Raw genomic sequence first — 19,760 nt, forward strand, 5'->3', positions numbered from 1 at the left:
TTGCTGACTGAGTTTGTACAACAAATGCTTTACACTGGCCTCTGATACTGCCTTACTGCTCGACCAAGCTACCACTTTTGAGAGTAAGGTCATACCTAACTTTGACCTCTATCAGCCTCTGGGGGACTGTGGACTCTGTACACACTGAACCTATTTTGGATACAGAGCCACTTTCCTACACCTGGGTTCCTGCCAAACTGGTACCACGGGCCTATGTTCTTTCCCTAAAACTGTATTATTGCAAACCCAGTTGGCAACTCTCTGGCCACATGTAAGTCCCATGTAAAAGGTACCATAGGTACCAAGGGCACTGTGACAGGGAAAGCCTGCAAGCGCTGCAGCACATATTGTGCCACCCTTAGAGGCCATGTACCCTAACTGAAACACTGCCATTGCAGGCTGCGTGTTTTGGTGCAGAGCAAAGAGAAGAGTCGACATGGCACACATCCCTGTGTGCCATACCTACAATCCACTGCCTTTGGCATAGGTAAACCACCCCTCTAGCTGAGTGCACTATACCACTGGTGAGGTCACAGGTGCATGAGCCCTGTATTCCTACGGTGTCTAAGTCCATTCTTAGACATTGTAAGTGCAGTAAAGCCATAAAGAGTATATGGTCTGGTAGTTTGTCATTACCAACTCCACAGCACCATAATGGCTTTACTGAAATCTGGGACGTTTGATATCAAACTTATCAGCACATTAAACCCACACTGATGCCAATGTGGGATTTAATGCCAAACTCACTCGGAGAGCATCTTGGAGATGCCCCTGAAAAACAACCTAACTCTAATGTCCTGGCTGAGTGGCTGCTCGCCAGCTGCCATCCCCAGACATGTTTCCGGATCCCTGGGTCGAGAGCCTCACGCGGACCTGAAACAAAGCACAGCCTTTGCAGAGGTGCCAAGCCTCCTCTCCAAGGATGGGCAGTGTCCACGAAGGGGAAGCTTCAAAGGCTTGCTGCCTTTGTGAGCTGACCCAGCTATTTGCTGCTCCCAGCAGAATCGGCAGGAAGACCAAGATAGGAGGAGAGGTGTGCACACCTTCGCCAACCCCACCCCTCCGGTGTGGGAGGCGAGGCGAAGCATAACTCTGTCCCCGCCATCTTGAAGATGGGGGACCCAGCCAACCAGAGTGAGGCTTATGTCCCCTTCCCACTGGAGGGTGGTATAATAGGGTGTGTACCCACCCGAAGGAAAGGACCTATTGGTCCCAACCTGTACCTACCTGAAACTGCCCTAAATTTAGCATTTTGCCTCCTCAGACAAGAAGAAGAAAAAGGACGAAGAGCCTTGCTAAAGGAAGAGGAGGACACCAACTGACTTGGCCACAGCCCTACCGCCTGTCTCCACTTCGACTTGCCCTGCCTTCCCTAAAAAGACTTTCTCATGTGAGCACCGGATTTGCTCACCAGCAGACTCTGGCTCCGGCCAAATACGCGAGTCTGCACCCAACACCAGAGTTTGTGGGGCCCAACACCACGAGGTAGTCTCCCCGGCAATCCTGACCTGGGATCTGGTGATCCTGCCCTACCTCGAATCTCCAGACTGCGCCTGCAGTCTCTATTTGGAGGACTTCCCCCCCCCCCTCCACCCCCCCCCACCCAAACCGGAGCCGGTAAGAAAAACCCGACGCATAAGACACCCCTGCACCCGATGCCCCACGGCCTTGGGTGGCCCAACCAATGGTGTACTAGTATCCCTCCACATCCCAACTTACCTCTCCAACTGGTGGTCTCCTCCAGAAGATCTTCGTACCAGAGTCTGCAGTGTTTGTTCTGACCGGAGGTTTCCCAGTGAAACAGACAAGGCTCCTGATGTCGATCCTGCATCCAGCTCCCCTGGGCTGCTGTGGGTGCACCGTGTGTGCTATCTTGGATCCCCCTTTGCCCGACGCTAAACCCTAGGAACCTTGCTCTGTGAGCAACCACCAACTGGAGGCCATATATCCCCCATTGGATAACATTGCGCCTCAGCACTCTGAACCCGGCCACCCTAGTGCCGCTGAGGGTGTTCTTGGAGTGCATCCTTGACCCTGGGGAAAGCCTGGGTCTAATCCCAGAAACCCAACTCCCACGACGGATTACTCACTTTTTAAACCAATATCCTGATTTTCCTTTATAGGACTGCATTGACTGCTTTTCTGTAAAAGAAGATGTAAGTGTGGAGATGAAAATTGTTTGAGAACTTAAGAATCCGTGTTTTGACAAAAACGGACTGACTTACCTTTTATCCAGTAAGTGTCCCAGTGTGATATCTAGCCATATCACACTGAGTAGAAAAAGTAATCCAAAAGTAATTGCAAGTGTATTTTCACATTGTTACAAACCTTTTAGAAAAGTTGTTCTTCGTCCAACTTGCTTTTTAACAATCGGTCTTGAAAAGTACAATAATATTTACCTGTACCAAGTCCTTCTTGGTTCAATAAATGAAAATACAACATACAGATATTTTTGATACAAACAATTGGTCTGAGAACAGTCTTTGAGGGTGTGACATCATTTCTTGCCTGATTGTGCACAATAAATGCTTAACGCTACCCTCTGAGAAAGCCTTACTGCTCGTCCACGCTACCACAAATAGAAAGTAAGGTAATATCTACTTTTACCACTGTAAACCTTTGGGGATCCACTGGACTCTGTGCGTTATATAACTTGCTTTGGTATTGTGTATACAAGGACTCTTCCAACATATCCTATTGAAGGAAGAACAAGTTTTGCAAATGGGTATAGTGCAGTGACTTAAGGGACTGATCTCCTGGAGTTAAGGTGTGTGGTGGGCAAGGTCTAAGGCAGCACCAACAGTACACCTCCAGTGGCACGAGGGAGGCCGAGTGCAGGGCGCCAAATGGTGTCAGGAGCCCAGTGTTATTGTGTGGAGATTGGTCTCTTTGAAAAGAGGCTGCAGACTCTGGCTTGGAGGCCAGTCGGGCTGAACCAACAGGGAGGCTCCGGCGTCCTGATACACAGGTAGTGGGGGGACACCTTTGTTCCTCTTATCCACGGCCCAGATGTGATGGGTACCGAGATTTCCCTAGGCGTCGGATTTTCCTTACCGTAGCATTTGAGGTGGAGGGGACCTGCGTGCAAAGGCTGCAGGCGACGACTGAGGGTTCATGATGAGTGAAACCACGATGGACTCTGAAGGGCCAACAGATCTTGTTAGCACTGTTGGCCCCGTTTGGCTTGGAGTGACAGCTGCAGTGTCAGGCTTTGGCTCTTCCGGATGCCTCAGTCATTCTTTTGGAGTTTCTGCAAGATGCAGGGAACAGGTCTTCTCTCCCACGGAAGGTCTTGGTACTTTATCAAAGGTAGGAAGTCCTCTCAAATTTCTTAGGTCAACGGCTGTACGACGAGTCGACTTTGGCACAGTTTTTGACGAGAGATGCAGACAGGCCGGCAGGGCTGGTACCAGGTCAGCTGCTGCTTCTCCCCTCTCTGCTTTTGCAGCTCTTCAGTGTCCTCTCTTCTTAGATCATTGGGATCTACTCTTCTGGTGCCAGGGGCTCCCCTAAATACTGTTTGGGGAATTAGCCAATGGGCTACTGACCCTTGGGCCACTATGCCCCCTATATTCTATTGTATTGTAATTTCATTTATATGACATTTACTACTCCTGGCAAGGCGTCAAAGCTCTTTTTTTGGCTAGTAGCACTCTACTCTGGAACCCATAAAGGATTAGTGGTGAATTTGTATAGTGAAATATGAAAGTGATGGATATGTTAGTCAGTTTTTGGGATTGAGAAGGCTAGTGGATGGATAGAAGGAAGGATTTAGAAAATATGTTCTTTTTTTGTTTGTTTTGGAGCCCCTAGCAGTAGGAGGAGGATTGGTATGAGTAAAAGGGAGGTGGAGGGGGAAGAGTCGGTGAAGGGTTTAGAAAGGCTTGTTTGGGGGATTGGAATAGTAAGAGATATGAGATGATGCAAGGAGGAGTTTAGTAGGGAGGTGTCTAGAGAGGGATATTTTGGGGATTATAGTAGTGGTATGGGGTTTGGTATGAATGAGAGTGCAGGTAGAGGATATATATTTATGGAGATATAGGGTGAGAATAGGTTAGTGCATTGGAAAGACTAGTGGAAAGAGGTTTGAGATGAGTTAGAGTTGAGGTAGAGGATATATTGAGCGGTATAGGATGGAAAATTGGGTAGTGCATTGGATATGCTGAATTAGAAGAAAAGTAATAAATATATAGATCTATAAGTACATGGAATGTATATAGATGCATAAAGGAAGGTAGTATATGTAGATTAGCGATGCATTAAATAAACCATCTTTCAATTGTTGTACTTTAAATTGTATTTTTATGTATTTTTTTTTGTAAATCAATAGTGAAGCAATTGTAGATAAATATTATAAAAGCTTTACTTATTTATGCACTTTTATATATTTTAAAAACGGAATACTGTAACTATCAGTAATATGTACATTTGTTAAGGAGAACTAATGAATATATACGTTTTTAAAAATAATTCTGCACGTTTATACAAAGCAATACACATGGGTACACTTCTATAGTACAAATAAATGCTTATAAACAGAGATATGCTGTATATTTGTTTGCGTATGGTGGTTATGTTTGGAAGAACCAATTCTTGAGTAGTCTTCTGAAGATAAGGTGGTTGTCGGTGAATCTTATGTTTGGGGGGGGGGAGGGGCTAAAGAGTTCCATAGTTTACTGCTTGAACAGAGAATGATGAGCCACCCATTTTTTATTTTTGTATCTTGGGATTTTGAGGCGATGCAGCACTCTAGACTAGAGGTTCCTGTGTTGAATGTGTTTGGTTATTTTATTCCGAGCGGTTCTCTTCCATGTATCGCTTTGTGGGTGATACAAAGTAGCTTGAACGTGGATCTTCTGGTAACCGGTAATCAATGCAGGGCTTTCAAGGCAGGGGAAATGCGGTCTTGCGGTTTTATATTTGAGTAGTCTGGCAGCAGATTTCTGAATCTGTTGTAGTCTTTTCGTGGTTGTTAAAGGTGATCCGTGGTAGAAGCTATTGGCATAATCGAGTTTGGACAGAACAAGGGAGATTGTAGCCTGGACCTTGTATGGAAATCTCAAATGGTGGAAGATTTGTCGCACAGTTTTTATAGTAACAAAGCTTGATCTTGCTAGTTTGTCCACTTGGGCATTCATCGATAGCTTGGAGTCCACAGTCCTTCTGAGGTTTCTTACTTATTTCGATACTTTAGGCGGTGTTCCCAGATCTTCATGCCACGCGGCAAGCAGGTCATAGTCTTTCCAATTTCAACATGCGAGTATTTCCATTTTGGAAGCCTTCAATTTGAGATGGCTCCAGTTCATCCATTGATCCATGGTTCTGAAACAACTGAAAATTGGCAAGTTTCCAATGTGTTTGGGGTATTCCAGTTGAAGGAGTATTTGCGTTTAATCTGCATAGTAATAGCATGTGAGATGAAATTGAGTGATCAGTGCCGGTTATGACTTCAAGTAGATGATGTAAAGCATGGGCGAGATAATAGAGCCTTGAGGGACACTGCTTTTGTGTAGTACGGTTTGGACGAGAAAGGTGGGGTACGGATGACATTAGTTCTGTTGCAAAGGTAGATGAGGTCCAGTCTAGAGCAGTCCCCTCTGCCGGCTTCGTAGAGTCTTTGTTTCGGGAGGTCCAAGAAAAGTAGAGCAAGAACCCTGTTCCGGTCAACATTGTTCTTCAGGTCATCCCAGATGGCAAGGAGGGCAGATTCTGTGCCTCTTCCTGGACGGAATCCTGTTTGAAAGTCTGAAATTATGGCATTCTCTTGAATGAATTGTGACATCCCAGTGAATGATGCTCTTTCTATCAGTTTGCCCAGGAAAGGTCCATTTGTAATCTGTCTGTAGTTGTTAGGGTTCAGTAGGTTCAAGTTTGGTTTCTTCAGTAATGGGCGTATGTATGTATGACTTTTTTAGTTATTCTGGAAATATTCTGGTAGTTGAGGGGTTGTTAATGATTCTCCTTACTAGAAAGGCAGCAGAGGTTGTTAGAAGAATTGTCTTGAAGGTTTGCGATGGACACTGATCAGGAGGGCTGCTGGCAGGCCTGCTTGCTTAGACCAGGTCCATAAATTCATTGTGTGAAATGTGTTGGAATGAGAGGCTGGTTACAGTATCCTTGAATTATTGTTTTGTAAAAGGGTTAGTACTGATACTTTGTCTCTATTTAAGTATGAGTCCAACGTGTCTGCTTTGTCCTTGTAATGATTTGCCAGTTTGTCTGTGAAATCTTAAGTAACTGAATGAGCTCCTGTTAGAAGTTGGCATAACCCAGTCCCAGAATGTACAAGTATGCCATCATAAAGATTGGTACTTCTGAAGAATCATGTCCACCTCAGTTTAGCCCACCCTAGGGATGGTACTAGCCTGGGGGTGGCATGCCTACCTAATTTCCCCGACTGTTCAGGTGCCAAAGGGGCTCTGGACAAGGGGGTTGGCTTCCTCTCCTGAGAGGGGGTGCCAGTTTCGCATTTCAAAGGCGACAGCTCTTTGAAGCTTAATGGCTTAGGAAGGCTAATCAGCAGGTCATCCTGTGGGAGGGGAGGTTGCACCCTCTTCCTGGACAGGCTTTTGTTCTCGGTCTCCTGAGAGCAAAGGCTCTCACCCTAGGAGGGTAGAACAGTGTCTTGGGTCGCAGGCTGGCTGAAACAAGCCAGGGAGCACGCCAGAGGATGGTAGATTTTCTGGTGGAAAACTGGGAGCATATGTATTGGTAAATCACACTGGAATCAGTTTGGGTTCATCAATATGAGATGTTTGATACCATCTATGTTTACATTTGTTTTATTGTTGCTGTTAGAACTAAGGGCAAGCATCACAGCAGCGTCAACATTTAGCCCTGGTCAGCACAACATCTTTTATAGAGAAGGACTAAGAGAAACAAAACGAGCAATGACGAACTAGAGCTAGAAATACCTCCCACCCTTACCCTTCCCTAGGATGCCAGTGCTAACAAATTGTCCAGTAAGGTCTATTCATTTGTGTCTCAAAGTCCGCCCAGAACTGCACTAGTTTAGGGCATGCCCAAAGTATATGAAGCAATGTCCCAAGGGTGTTGCAGCCTCCAACAGCTGTCTCCATTCTCCGGATTCTCTCTGTGGAGATGTACCTGTGTTAGATACCAGTATATGGCAATTTTTGCTGATGTTTCCATACTGGCCACGTTAGGTGCTGTGTGCCTGGCTCAGTAGTATAGAGCTTCCCACTCCTCAGGGGTGAAGTGCCGGCCCATCTTCCTCTCCCATCGCGTTTGTGGAGGGTTTTCTAAGTCAGGTGGCTCTTGCGAGAGCATCGTGTATAGTTCTGAGACAAGGCGCCTATCTGTTTGTTTAGTCAGGAACCATCTCTCGAACTTCGTGAGGAGTCGCTGTGCAGCCTCCTTCACTGTAGGTTGCATCACCCAATGTCTTATCTGCGTAAATCTAAATTGCTCAGTCTCTGGGATCTCGTTCTCATTATGTAGTGTGTTAAATAGGATGAGACCATCCTCGTCAAAGAAGTGGCCTTTCGATCTTTGTCCATCTTTGCCATTCTTTAAAAGCAGCGATATCCAACCCCGATGTGAAGTCTCGGTTCTCCACCAGTGGGGTGAGTGGAGAAGGGAACACTGACAAGACTTTCCAGGTCATCACTGTCCCAAACCCCTTAGGGTGGGCGAGGTGACTGCCGATAGGTAGAGGTTGGTGGGGCACCGAGGCCTATCTATGTAGGGGATCTTCCACATGGCTGTTTTAGTAAGGGCCCTGTCCATGAACAACCATCCCTTTTCGGATTCATGGCGGGTCCACTCCACAATATATCTGAGTTGAGCAGCCTGAAAGTAGTGCAGAATGCATGGAATGCCTAAGCCGCCATCTGTTGGTGATGCCAACTTCTGTCTCGTTTCATCTGAGTTCGCCAGCCTGCCCAGACAAAACTCTGGAATAAACTCTGGAGGGTCTGAAGTGTCCCCGCTGTGGGCCATAAAGGTAGTGGCTGGGAGACAAACAATATATATAGGAAGCACCATCTTGACGGCCGCTATTCGGCCCATTCATGAGAGTGGGTATTGTTACCATTGTGAAAGGTCGGACTTCACTCGTGTGACAAGACTATGGTAACTCGGAGAGATCACCTCTTCTATGGTCGGGGCTAATTGGACCACCAGATATGGGACGGAGTCTCCTGCCCATTTGATAGAGAAAAGACGGGTTAGATGATCTTGCGTGTCTCTGGAAACAATGAGGCTTAGTGCCTGGGATTTGGCCAGTTTAATCCGAAACCCTGACACAGTTCCAAACAATCCCACTTACGCTAAGAACCCGGGGAGGGCCTCTGGGGTTGTCGGGAGAAGCAATTACATCATCCGCGTATATTATTAGGTGCTCTTTGCCCCCAACTTGGATCCTCGTAATCTCTGGGTTGTCCCGAATTCTTTGAGCAAACAGCTACATATAAAGCTCAAACAGGGGCGACAAGGGACACCCCTGTCTAGTGCCACATCAAATGGGGAAACAAGGAGAGGTCCTGCCATTTTCCTGAAGCGATGCATTTGGCTTGCCATAGCTACTTAGAACCCAAGTGCGGAACCGCTCTCCTAATCCTAGGTGTTTCAGGACAGCCGTGAAATAGGGCCAGTGAACGCGGTCCAATGCTTTCTCTGCATCTATAGAGAAAAGCATGGATTAGTGTGGAGAGCGGACAGCCTTATCCACTAGATGTAATATCCGCTTGGTTTTGTCTGGACACTGTCTATTGGGCATAAAGCCAGCTTGATCCGAGTCCACTAAGCTAGGCATATTGGGGGACTAGACGCGCCGCTAGGATCCCAGTAAAAAGCTTGGCATCAATGTTTAAAAGTGATATAGGTTGATGGGACCCACATGGTTTCTTGTCCTTTCCTGATTTGGGTGTAACCACAACTGATGCCTCTGTCATGGAAGTGGGGAGTGATGACGGGCTAGAGATGGAGTTAAACACATGAGTGAGGAATGGTGCTAGTGCGTTGCAGTAAGTTTTATAGAAAGATGCAGTGAATCCGTCGGGACCCGGATATATGTGGGGTTTCAGTCAGGCTATGCGGAAATGACTTTGTCTATCCTAATGGGTGCATCTTAAGTCATCGCTTGGTCATCAGTCAGGTGGGTGACCCTTGCACCTTGCATGACTGAGTTCCCTGGGACGAGAGGTCTTGTGAGGAGTATAGCTTCACATAGAACGCTGCGAATCGCGATGCTATCGCTTCGCCACTCTCAATCTAAGCGCCCTCGTCCGATAAGACCGCATCTACATCGTTAGCTTGGCGCTGGCCATTGAGTTTGTTCGCGAGCCTTCTCCCGCTTTTGTTGCTCCTGACATAAAAGGCATGCTTAAGTCGAATTTATTGAGTACTCCGCATTGTCCCAGTCCAATCCAGCTAACTCTTTCCTCGCAGTTTCCAAATGGCTCCAGACTCTGGCGGCACCAGTGCAATAGTGTATTTGTTCAAGTTCTCGCACTGGTTGCTGCAATTGAGTGCGCTTCTCCCTCCTCACCTAATTATCTACTGCAGAGTGAGCAAGAAACTCTCCCCTTATCACTGCCTTCAGGGGGTCCCAAGTTATAGTGATGGGTGTCTCAGCGTTATCGTTAGCCTCTAGATGATGTCTAATGGCCTTGTCCATCTGCAAAGTGACTTCTGGTCTACGAAGCAAAGTCTCAGCCGTCACCAGCAGGGAACCTGGCCCCAAGGCGGGATAGCGAGGTCCAATAGAATCGCCAAGTGAACTTGGTTGCCGCCTCTACTTCCCTGGAACCTAAGAAATAATCAAGCCTTGCATAGGACCTATGGGCGTGAGAGTAAAATGTGTATCCCCCCTGGCCATGGGATGAGAAGGCACGCCATAAACCCTTTAAGTCCAGCTCCTGTAACCATTAAGTCCCTCCCGGCCCATGTGCTCCTGCTGTTCCATGTCGCTGTGTTGAACGGTCTAGTTCGTTGTGAACACTAGATTGAGATCCCCTCCCAGAACCACAGATCGATCCTGAGTGGATATGATGTGCACCCCCGCTCCCCATAGGAATTGTTCCTTGCTCTCGAAGTGCTTAAACTGACCTTATGATGATAGAGCTGGGACCCAGGTGAATACTCTAGATCGTGCCTCACGAGGTAAGTATGAAGGATAACTGAAAGAGCCTGTATACAGCCCTTCTCCCCTAGGCCTCAATCTGATGATCTAAGTTTATGGGGGAGACCAAGCCACTCAGTCCAGCCAGGCCCCGCGACTTCCAGCGTTGTGCGAGAGATTTTTCCCGATCCGTCAGCTGCTCCGTCTCTCGTCCGCTTCTGTTCTCGGAAAGGAGTTGTGTGACGGAGCAGTGGCGGCACTTTCCCCTGGGAGCCCAAATGCCGCCGGGCTAATGCGCGGGCCGCCTCGATGGTGGGAGGCCTATGCGATCTGGTTGGCCGGCCCAATGGCCAGAAGCGTTGCGGGAGGGACCAGAAGCGTTGCGGGAGGAACCCTCCCAATCCAATAGCTTTCACCCCTTGTCTGGTGATGGTCGGGCAGCAACACCTACACTCCCGTAACGTCGCGTCACCGGTGAAACTCCTTGCTTGCTCGGGCGTCGCCGGGCCTCCACTAGGGTAGGTGACATTGTGGGGACCTAACCTATCGGGCTGAGGTGGTCCTGCGGCATTAAAGCGTTGCGAGGGAGACGTCTCCCGAACCAGAAGCTCCTCCACTCCTTGCCTGCTGTCTGTATCCGCTCGGCTCAGTCTCTCGTGTCGGCACCGCTCTAGTACTCCCCCGCCCCCCCTTCCCCCCCCCCCCTTCTTACAGAGGCTCCGCTGGACGTTCGCTGGGCCCTACGCCCTTAGTCTCAAGCATGTCTCCAGGTGCCAAACGCCGCCGATCGATGGGTGGCACGGCAGTTTCGAGTGCTGAGAAAATTCCTGGGTCGCGCAGCTGAGTGATGGCCCCTAGGGTAGCAGTACAATGCTTTATGGGGTTTCGCGGGGAGGCCCAGGGCACCGGGGCAGGAGAGACCGAAAAGCACGTCTCTCACCGCAGCCCTCTTGACCACGCCCCCAAAACATCCGTATCTAAAGTGAAATCATCATGTAGCTTGGGAACTCGTTTTTCCCCAGTGTCCACACATGTTTTAAAATGGCTTCCTTGGTCACTTGTACTAGCAGTAATGGGACTGACTAGCACAGTGGCTTACTTGCTCATGCAAGTATGCCCTCCCATGAAATATTCAGCACCCTGCCTTAGGGCGATCAGGCCTGCTGTAGGGGTGGTTTACAAATAACACATGCTGGGTTAGGGGACTGGCCCACAGGGATGTGTGACATGTCGTGTTTTCACTTTTGCCTGCACCAAGAGCCTGCAATGGCAGCCTTGCATGTGGTTGGTGAGGGGTCCCTTAGCGTGGCACAATTAGTGCTGCTTCCCTTAGGGACCCTCTTTAGTTCCTCAGGCCCTAGGTACCAAGGTAACCATTTGTTAGAGACTTACAGAGAGTGCTAAAGGTTTTGCCAGTTGGGGAAACGATAGTGCAGTTTTAGGGAAAGAACACTGGTACTGGGGACCTGGTTAGCAGACACCCAGTACACTTCAGTTAAAGTTGCATCACATATGAGTCAAAGAATGTGTGGGGGGGCAGTACTGCAACAGGAACTCTGCGCCCTACGCAGTGGCTTTCCTTAACCTCATGCTTGTGAAGGATCTTTAGTGCTCCTAGTTGAACAGGCCTTGATCTTCTATTTAACCAGATTCTATATACTACCTTTTCTATCCGTGTTGTTGAATTTGCTTGCAGCTTGTTCAGCTCTATTATTTTGCTGATGCTCTCTTTTCTTTCAGGTACCATGGTGGCTACTCCTCAGTCAGCTGCAAGGTCACAGGAGGCTACTCCTGACAGTGTCTTTGTATCTCCTGGCACCCACCGGCAGCCAATAAATTTATCTGGCACCCCTGACTTGCGCAACTTTCCTGGCAATGATGACGAGGAGGAGAGGAAGCGGCGAAGACTCTCTCGCGTCATCGATCTTGCTCTTGGTAACACAGAGTCTCCAGCTACTGCAGTTTCTCCCAGCAGGTAAGGCCATGTCACCCTATCCCTCCGGGAGCTAAAGTAATGTGCTCCACAAATTGTCGGCTTTTTTCAGAGGAAAGGAGACTTTGTTTTGCCATGAGGCTGTGTGCTGTTTCTCCTCGAAGGTAAACTTTCTCAGTCCATTGTACCTCAAGTTCTTCACACCCTGTGTCCTCTGCTTCTCGCACCCAGAAGTAAAGAAACTTTTACTCTTTGAATCCTGGCCAACTGAAATTTTTTGAGAAGTATACACATGTGGCTCTTAATAATTGTAGCCCACTTCAGAGATCTACTCGCATGCTTTAGAAACACTTTAATAACATAAAACTAAATGGTGAATGTATGTACATTTATGTGTGTATGTGTGTGTGTATATATATATATATATATATATATATATATATATATATATATTGTGTGTATATGTAGGCGGGTGTCTATGTATGTGTATGCATGTGTGTGTGTATGTATGTGTATATATATCAGCCCAGGGCAGCGGGGCAGGAGAGACTGGAAAAACACCTCTCACACCTCCGCCATCTTGGCCACGCCCCCCAAACATCTGTATCTAAAGTGAAGCCATGTAGCTTGGAAACTCGTTTTGCCCAATTTCCACACATGTTTTAAAATGGCTTCCCTGGTCACTTGTACTGGCAGTAATGGGACTGACCATCTACTCATGCAAGTATGCCCTCCCATGAAATATTCAGCACCCTGCCTTAGGGCGATAAAGCCTGCTGTAGGGGTGATGAACAAGTTACTTACCTTCGGTAACGCTTTTTCTGGTGGATACAGTATCTGCCTGTGGATTCCTCACCTTGTGAATATCCCCTGCGCCAGCAACGCTCGGAAACTTTTGTAGCAGTCCACGCCGATGGGGTCGAAGACGACGTCACAGAGACACCGCTCCGCTCGCGACTCCGCTGATGTCACCGGCTCCATAAGAAGACCTCGTCGGCGTGATGACGTCAGTTCCGCCCCTTTTTTCCTGTGCCTTCGAGGCACACGGACGGACTGACCGCAATATATACATAGCATAAACAGTACACAATATGCACAGCAACACACACAGTGTGGAGAATAAGCAGAAAGGCAAAAGAAACCACACAATGCCTCTGACAGTAATAAATGTACAAGAAACACCATCATATACTAAAGGTATACAAGGGTGGACAATGGGGAGGCGGGTGGGTCAGTGAGGAATCCAAAGGCAGATACTGTATCCACCAGAAAATGCAATACCGAAGGTAAGTAACTTGTTCTTCTGATGGATACATCTGCCAGTGGATTCCTCACCTTGTGAATAGATTCCCACAGCAGTCCCACTCCCGGAGGAGGGTGTCCACCCTTTTATACCAGAAAGTCCTGAAGGACGGAACGAGCAAAGTGTCCGTCCCTCCTCATCTCGTGTCCAAGCAATAATGTTTTGCAAAGGTGTGAAGGGAGGCCCAAGTTGCCGCCCTACAAATGTCCTCCACAGGAACGCCCCTAGACAAAGCAGAAGTGGAAGACTTGGCTCTAGTGGAATGAGCCCTTAAACCCTCTGTAGGTTCCTTACCAGCCAGGGAGTAGCATATCTTGATGCACAAGACAATCCACCTGGAAAGGGTGCGCTTGTGCACCACTCGACCTTTTCTGCAGCCAACAAAGCCCACGAAGAGCTGGTCATCAACTCTGAAGTCCTTTGTTCTGTCCAGGTAGAAGCTCACCGCCCTCCTAGGGTCCAAACGGTGAAGTCTCTCCTCGGAAGGGTGAGGGGGAGGATAAAAGGAAGGAAGGGTAATGGATTGCCCCAGATGGAAGGGAGTCACCACCTTAGGCAAAAATGCAGCCCTGGTCCTGAATACCATTCTTTCAGCATGAATGGTCAAAAACTGTGATTTTGAACTTAGAGCTTGAAGCTCACTTACCCTCCTTGCCGAGGTGATTGCAATGAGAAAGACCGTCTTAAAAGACAACAGTCTCAAGGGACACTTGTGTAAGGGTTCGAAGGGAGAACCCATAAGATAAGTCAAGACAAGGTTTAAGTCCCATTGAGGCACAATAAAGGGAGTAGGAGGAAACCTGTTTGTGAGGCCCTTGAGAAATCTAAGCACAATAGGTGATTTGAACAATGACGGCTGATCCGGCAAAGCCGATAATTATCCCTTTACAGTAGCCACAGCAAAGCCTTGCTGGGCAAGCGAAAGGGCAAACTGTAGAATGTCAGATAAACGAGCCTTTAAAGGATCAGTTGACTTTTCTCCACACCAAAGTACAAATTTAGACCACCTATAGGAATATATAGATTTGGTGGAATGACGTCCGGCAGACAAAATTACATCTACCACATCAGGTGGGAGAGAAAAAGAATTCAGGTTGCCCCGTTCAGTCTCCAGGCATGCAGGTGTAAGCTCTGGAGGTGGGGGTGTAGAACCTGCCCCTCCGATTGCGAGAGGAGGTCTGCCCTGAGAGGGAGACGGAGCCGAGGGCACAAGGAGAGGTGGAGAAGATCTGTGTACCACACCCTTCTTGGCCAGTCCGGGGCGATCAATATGACTTGGGCCCGGTTTTGGCGAATCTTCCTCAGAACCCGAGTAATCAAGGGTATGGGAGGAAACGCGTGAAGGAGTCGAGAGCTCCAGCTCAACTGAACCGCGTCCCCCAATGCTCCCTGCATCAGATACTGCAGAATGACGGGCAGTGAGCGTTCTCGCGAGTGGCGAACAGGTCCACCAGAGGAGCTCCCCATGTCCGAAAGATGTGACGAACCACCTCCGGATGTAACCTCCACTCGTGGTCGGCGGAGAACTGCTGACTGAGACTGTCTGCATGTACGTTCAGAACCCGGCCAGATGATTTGCAATCAGACAAATCAGATGGTCCTGAGCCCAGGACCATAGGCGCAGAGCCTCTCTGCAGAGACAAAGAGACCCCCCCCCTCCCTTTTTGTTGACATACCACATCGCGGTCGTGTTGTCCGTCAGGACTTGAACAGACTGACCGCGAAGGGAAGGGAGGAAGGCCTTGAGTGCCAAACGAATCGCCCGTAACTCCAGAAGGTTGATGTGAAGCAACCTTTCCTCTGGAGACCAAAGACCCTTGATCTCCAGGTCCCCCAGATGAGCACCCCACCCTAAAGTGGATGCATCCGTTATCACTGTGGCCACCGATGGAGGTAGATGGAAGGGCTTTCCTTGGGACAGATTGCCCTCCACGCTCCACCAAGACAGATCCGCTGCAGCTTCTCTGGAGATCCTCACAGACTCCCTGAGATCTCCTTTGTGCTGATACCACTGCCTGCGGAGGCACCACTGGAGCGCCCTCATGTGCCAGCGTGCATGGTTGACCAACAGAATGCAGGAAGCAAACAGACCGAGCAGGCGAAGTACTTTCAGAACTGGAACGACCGCTCCATTGTAAAACAAAGGAATCATTTCCTGTATGTCGAGAATCCTTTGAGGAGGAGGGAATGCTCGACACACAGTAGTGTCCAGTACCGCACCTATGAACAGGTTGCGCTGAGGGCACCAGGTGAGATTTGGGCACATTTATTGAGAAACCCAATTTGTACAACAGCTGAGTTGTATCTTGCAGATGATGCAGCACCTTCTGGTGACTCCGCTTTGATCAGCCAGTCGTACAGATAGGGGAAAACCGAGATCCCCGACCTCCTGAGATGGGCTGCCACCACTGCCATCACCTTCGTGAAGACTCTGGGTGCAGTAGTAAGACCAAACGGAAGGACTGCAAACTGATAATGTTGCGACCCTACCGTAAACCGGAGATACTTCCTGTGCGACTTCAGAATGGGGATGTGAAAATACGCATCCTGCAAGTCGATCGACACCATCCAGTCCTCCTGATTCAGCGCTTGAAGAACCCGAGCAAGGGTGAGCATCTTGAACTTCTCTTGCTTTAGAAAAAGATTCAATATTCTGAGGTCCAATATTGGATGCAATCTGCCGTCCTTTTTCGGAATCAGGAAATACCGGGAGTCGCATCCCTGACCCCTCTCCTGCTCTGGAACCACCTCTATCGCACCTTTTTGAAACCACTTCAGGACTTCCTCCTGCAGGAGAAGACGGTGGTCCTCCGAGCAAGCCTCTTGACAAGGAGGGTAATTTGGAGGGAATTCCCGAAAGGGAAGGGCGTACCCATTTTCTACAAGATCCAGAACCCAGAGATCTGTAGTTATAGATTCCCAATCTTGTAGAAAATGGGTAAGCCGGCCCCCCACAGGACCAGCATGATCCAGAATGGCGGATCTAGGGCTGCTTTGCGGTGGTGGGAGGGGCTGAGGAGGAGGAAGAGGAGGAGGAGAGTTGACGGCCACGTGAGCGACCCCTGATTCTGCCTCTGTATCCTTTGGACAAAGAGCTTTGCTGCTGCTGCTGGGTCTGTCTGTAGGTATGAAAGGTTGCCCTTTCGAACCCTCTATATCTCTTAAAAGACCCCCTTGGCTGGGATTGAAGGCCCAACGACCTAGCCGTAGCCTTGCTCTTCTTAAAGCGTTCGAGAGCAGCATCCGCCTTCTTAACGAACAAACCAGACCCATCAAACGGCAGGTCCAACAAAGTTGACTGTACATCCGAGGAGAACTCGGAGGACTTTAGCCACGCACCCCTCCTGGTGGCAACAGAAGACCCCATGACTCTGGCTACTGAGTCTGCCGTGTCAAGTCCACTTTGAATGACTTGGCGTGCTGCCGCCTGGGCATCAGTCAAAACTTCATTGAAGCCGACCCTATCCTCCTCAGATAACTTTGGTGCCAATTTTTTCGCCGAGTCCATGAGCGCATGGATATAGCGTACCAACAGACAAGTTGCATTCGTCGACTTTAAGGCCATGCTGGCCAATGAAAAGACCTTTTTGGCCGACTGGTCTATCTTTTTAGCCTCTCTGTCCCCTGGAACCGGAGGGAAGGCACCCTTGGATTTACCCGAGCAAGCCGCCTGAACCACCAGGCTCTCAGGTGATGGGTGCGACGTTAAAAACTCAGGATCCCCTGGAGCCGCCCTATACCTCCTTGTGACTGTCTTAGAGACTGCGGGAGCAGAAAAAGGTTTACGCCATACCGCCAATACAGGGTCAATAATGGCCTCATTAAAGGGCAACAAAGGCTCCGAGACTGCAGTAGGCGAATGCAGCACTTCACTAAGAATATTAGACCTGAATTCCGTGGTTGGTAACTGAAGGTCTAGCAGCTCCGCAGCCTTCCTGATGACCGCATGATACGGTGCTGCATCCTTTTGAGGGTTCATCTGAAGGTGGAGTGATTTCCCACTCAGGAGACCAATCCAGTCCACTAGCCTCCTTACGCTCCTCAAACACCTCATCAGACTCAACCAGCTCTCCCTCTTCAGCTTCTTCCAACAAGAACCTCCTTTCATCCACCACTCTGTGCTTCTCTTCTAGATCGAATCCGCACCAGCGGTGTCGGCGGCGCCGTGATCGAATCCGACGGCATCGGCGTCTAACGTGGATCCACAGGAGCAGCAGGCGTCGAACGAGGTCGAGCCGGCGAAGAGGGAAGCGGCGTCTACGTCCTCGGTGCCGGTAGATGCCAAGACGGCGTCGCCGGAAAGAACGGCATAAAGGGAGCTTGAGGATAGACCTGCGGCACTCCCAAATTAAAAGCCATTGGACCCGCAGGTGCACCAGTGGTATACATGGCCCTCAAACACCCCGTACATGGCATTTAGGTAATGCGAGGGGTGCTGACCTGGACCAGGGAATGCAGGGTACTGCTCAGGCATCACTGGACTCGGGCCAACCGACGCCGACGGTGGAACAAACTGCGTTGCAGGCTCACCCGGGACTTGAAGATCCTCGGCCGGAGATGAAGCCGGAGATGAAGCCGGAGATGGAACCGGGACTGGAGAAGGAAACGCGGATTCCCTCCGGCGTCGAGCCGGCGACTTCAACTTCGGAGCCGAACTCTTATCGGAGTGATGATGAGAAGAATGCCTCCTCTTCTTCTTATGCTTCTTGCTTCGCGAAGCATGCCCCGAAGTCGACTTGGACGCCGACCTCGATCTGGACTTTCTTCTTCCTCTTTTCTTTTTTCATCCTAGCGATGTAAAGCTTCGCCTCCCTTTCTTTTAGAGCTTTGGAGCTCATCTTGCGGCAGCATGAGCAACTATCCACATCGTGGTTGGATGAGAGACACCAAACACAGTCTTCATGTGTATCTGTAATCTACATGTGTTTGCCACATTCCCGACAGGGCTTGAAACCCGATTTCTTTGCCGTCATCTTCTCGAAGAGAAACGGATGAAATTCAGAAGAATACACAAAGTATCAGTAAAGCTACTAGCAACGATTCCCGAAATCCGTTGGCGTCGACGGCGCGGAAAAAAGGGAACTGACGTCATCACGCCGACGAGGTCTTCTTATGGAGCTGGTGACGTCAGCGGAGTCGCGAGCGGAGCAGTGTCTCTGTGACGTCTTCTTCGACCCCATCGGCGTGGACTGCTACAAAAGTTTCCGAACGTTGCTGGCGCAGGGGATATTCACAAGGTGAGGAATCCACTGGCAGATGTATCCATCAGAATTACAAATATCACATGCTGGGTTAGGGGAATATATATATATTTATTTATTTATTTATTTATTTTTCCTTTATTTATTTATTTCTTATTTTTTTCTTTATTTCTTTTTTCTTTCTTTATTTCTTTTTTTCTTTATTTCTTTTTTTCTTTATTTCTTTTTTTCTTTATTTCTTTTTTTCTTTATTTCTTTTTTTCTTTATTTCTTTTTTTCTTTCTTCGGCCGAAACGCGTCATGACACATAAAGGGAGATTCTAATACTTTGAAAATAAAGAAGTTCTTACCGACGAAGAGGAGTTTGTGCATTCTTTTCTTGGAGAAATTGACGAATGCTCTGTGCCTATATTATATATATATTATCTACTGGCAGTCGCCAGTAGATAGTTATAGTTAGGACCCTGTTTCCATTGGAAATCCGCAACATTCTATTTGGAATAACTTTGCGCCGGTCGATGAATCCTCGCGAAGTTTTCAAAACTAATGGGGCGCTACGCTCCGCTCCTACCCTGAAAGTCTCGGGGTAATTCGTCAAGCGGGGGCTGAGAAAAAAGGGGGGTCCCAAAACGCGTTTTCCCCATGCATTTTTCCATAGGACCTTTTGACACAGCTACAGCCCGAACGGCTGAACAGAGTTACTTGAAATTTGGCAGAGAGGTAGTCTACAGGTCAAGGAAGTGCCTTTTGTAGGTCTGGTGTAAATCTGTTCAGTAGGTCCTGAGAAAATAGCATTTAAATCAATATATATATATATCTGTAAGCGCGCTCCGTGCGCTTACCGTGCGCTTACGGTAAGCTTACCGTACGCGTACGGTGCCGTGCGCGAGCGCGATTCTGATTGGCTGTTAGATCTTAGTAAACATTCGAATCGGTCGAGACCAGGAAGTGTCGGCCGCCATTTTCTCTCTCGCACTCTGAGGGGGGGAGGAAAAACAAAGTTGGATAACATGAAAAGGGGCAGGCTAGACAGCTCCTAACCACCTAGCCATGGTTAGGGTGTCCCAAAAGAACCCCCAAGGCCAAAAATTCAAATTTTTTTTTTTTGAAAAAACGCCGATTGCGCTTACCGTACGCGTACGGTCAAAAATAAATAAAAAAATATCCACATTTTCCCCACCCCGTGTGCAAAAGGTGCCCGTAGTGCGCATTTTGTACATGGCATATTTACTTAAATGA

The 19,760-nt window shown here is 48.6% G+C and overlaps 2 protein-coding genes across 3 annotated transcripts in view; one reads left to right on the plus strand and one right to left on the minus strand.

Annotated features, from left to right (window-relative positions):
- ITPRIPL1 (ITPRIP like 1) overlaps window positions 1–19,760 on the minus strand; it is a 130,407-nt gene that overhangs the window by 98,013 nt on the left and 12,634 nt on the right. The gene's annotated exons all lie outside the window — the stretch shown is intronic.
- The window catches only part of NCAPH (non-SMC condensin I complex subunit H), a 414,052-nt gene that overhangs the window by 47,865 nt on the left and 346,427 nt on the right, over window positions 1–19,760 (plus strand). For both annotated transcript variants that reach the window (XM_085634348.1, XM_085634347.1), the window contains exon 2: window positions 11,825–12,059. In XM_085634348.1, the coding sequence (XP_085490474.1) occupies window positions 11,825–12,059 (235 nt within the window). The remainder of the gene's footprint in view (window positions 1–11,824; window positions 12,060–19,760) is intronic.

Source organism: Triturus cristatus, chromosome 11 (assembly GCF_964204655.1).
Source record: "Triturus cristatus chromosome 11, aTriCri1.1, whole genome shotgun sequence".
NCBI lineage: Eukaryota > Metazoa > Chordata > Amphibia > Caudata > Salamandridae > Triturus > Triturus cristatus.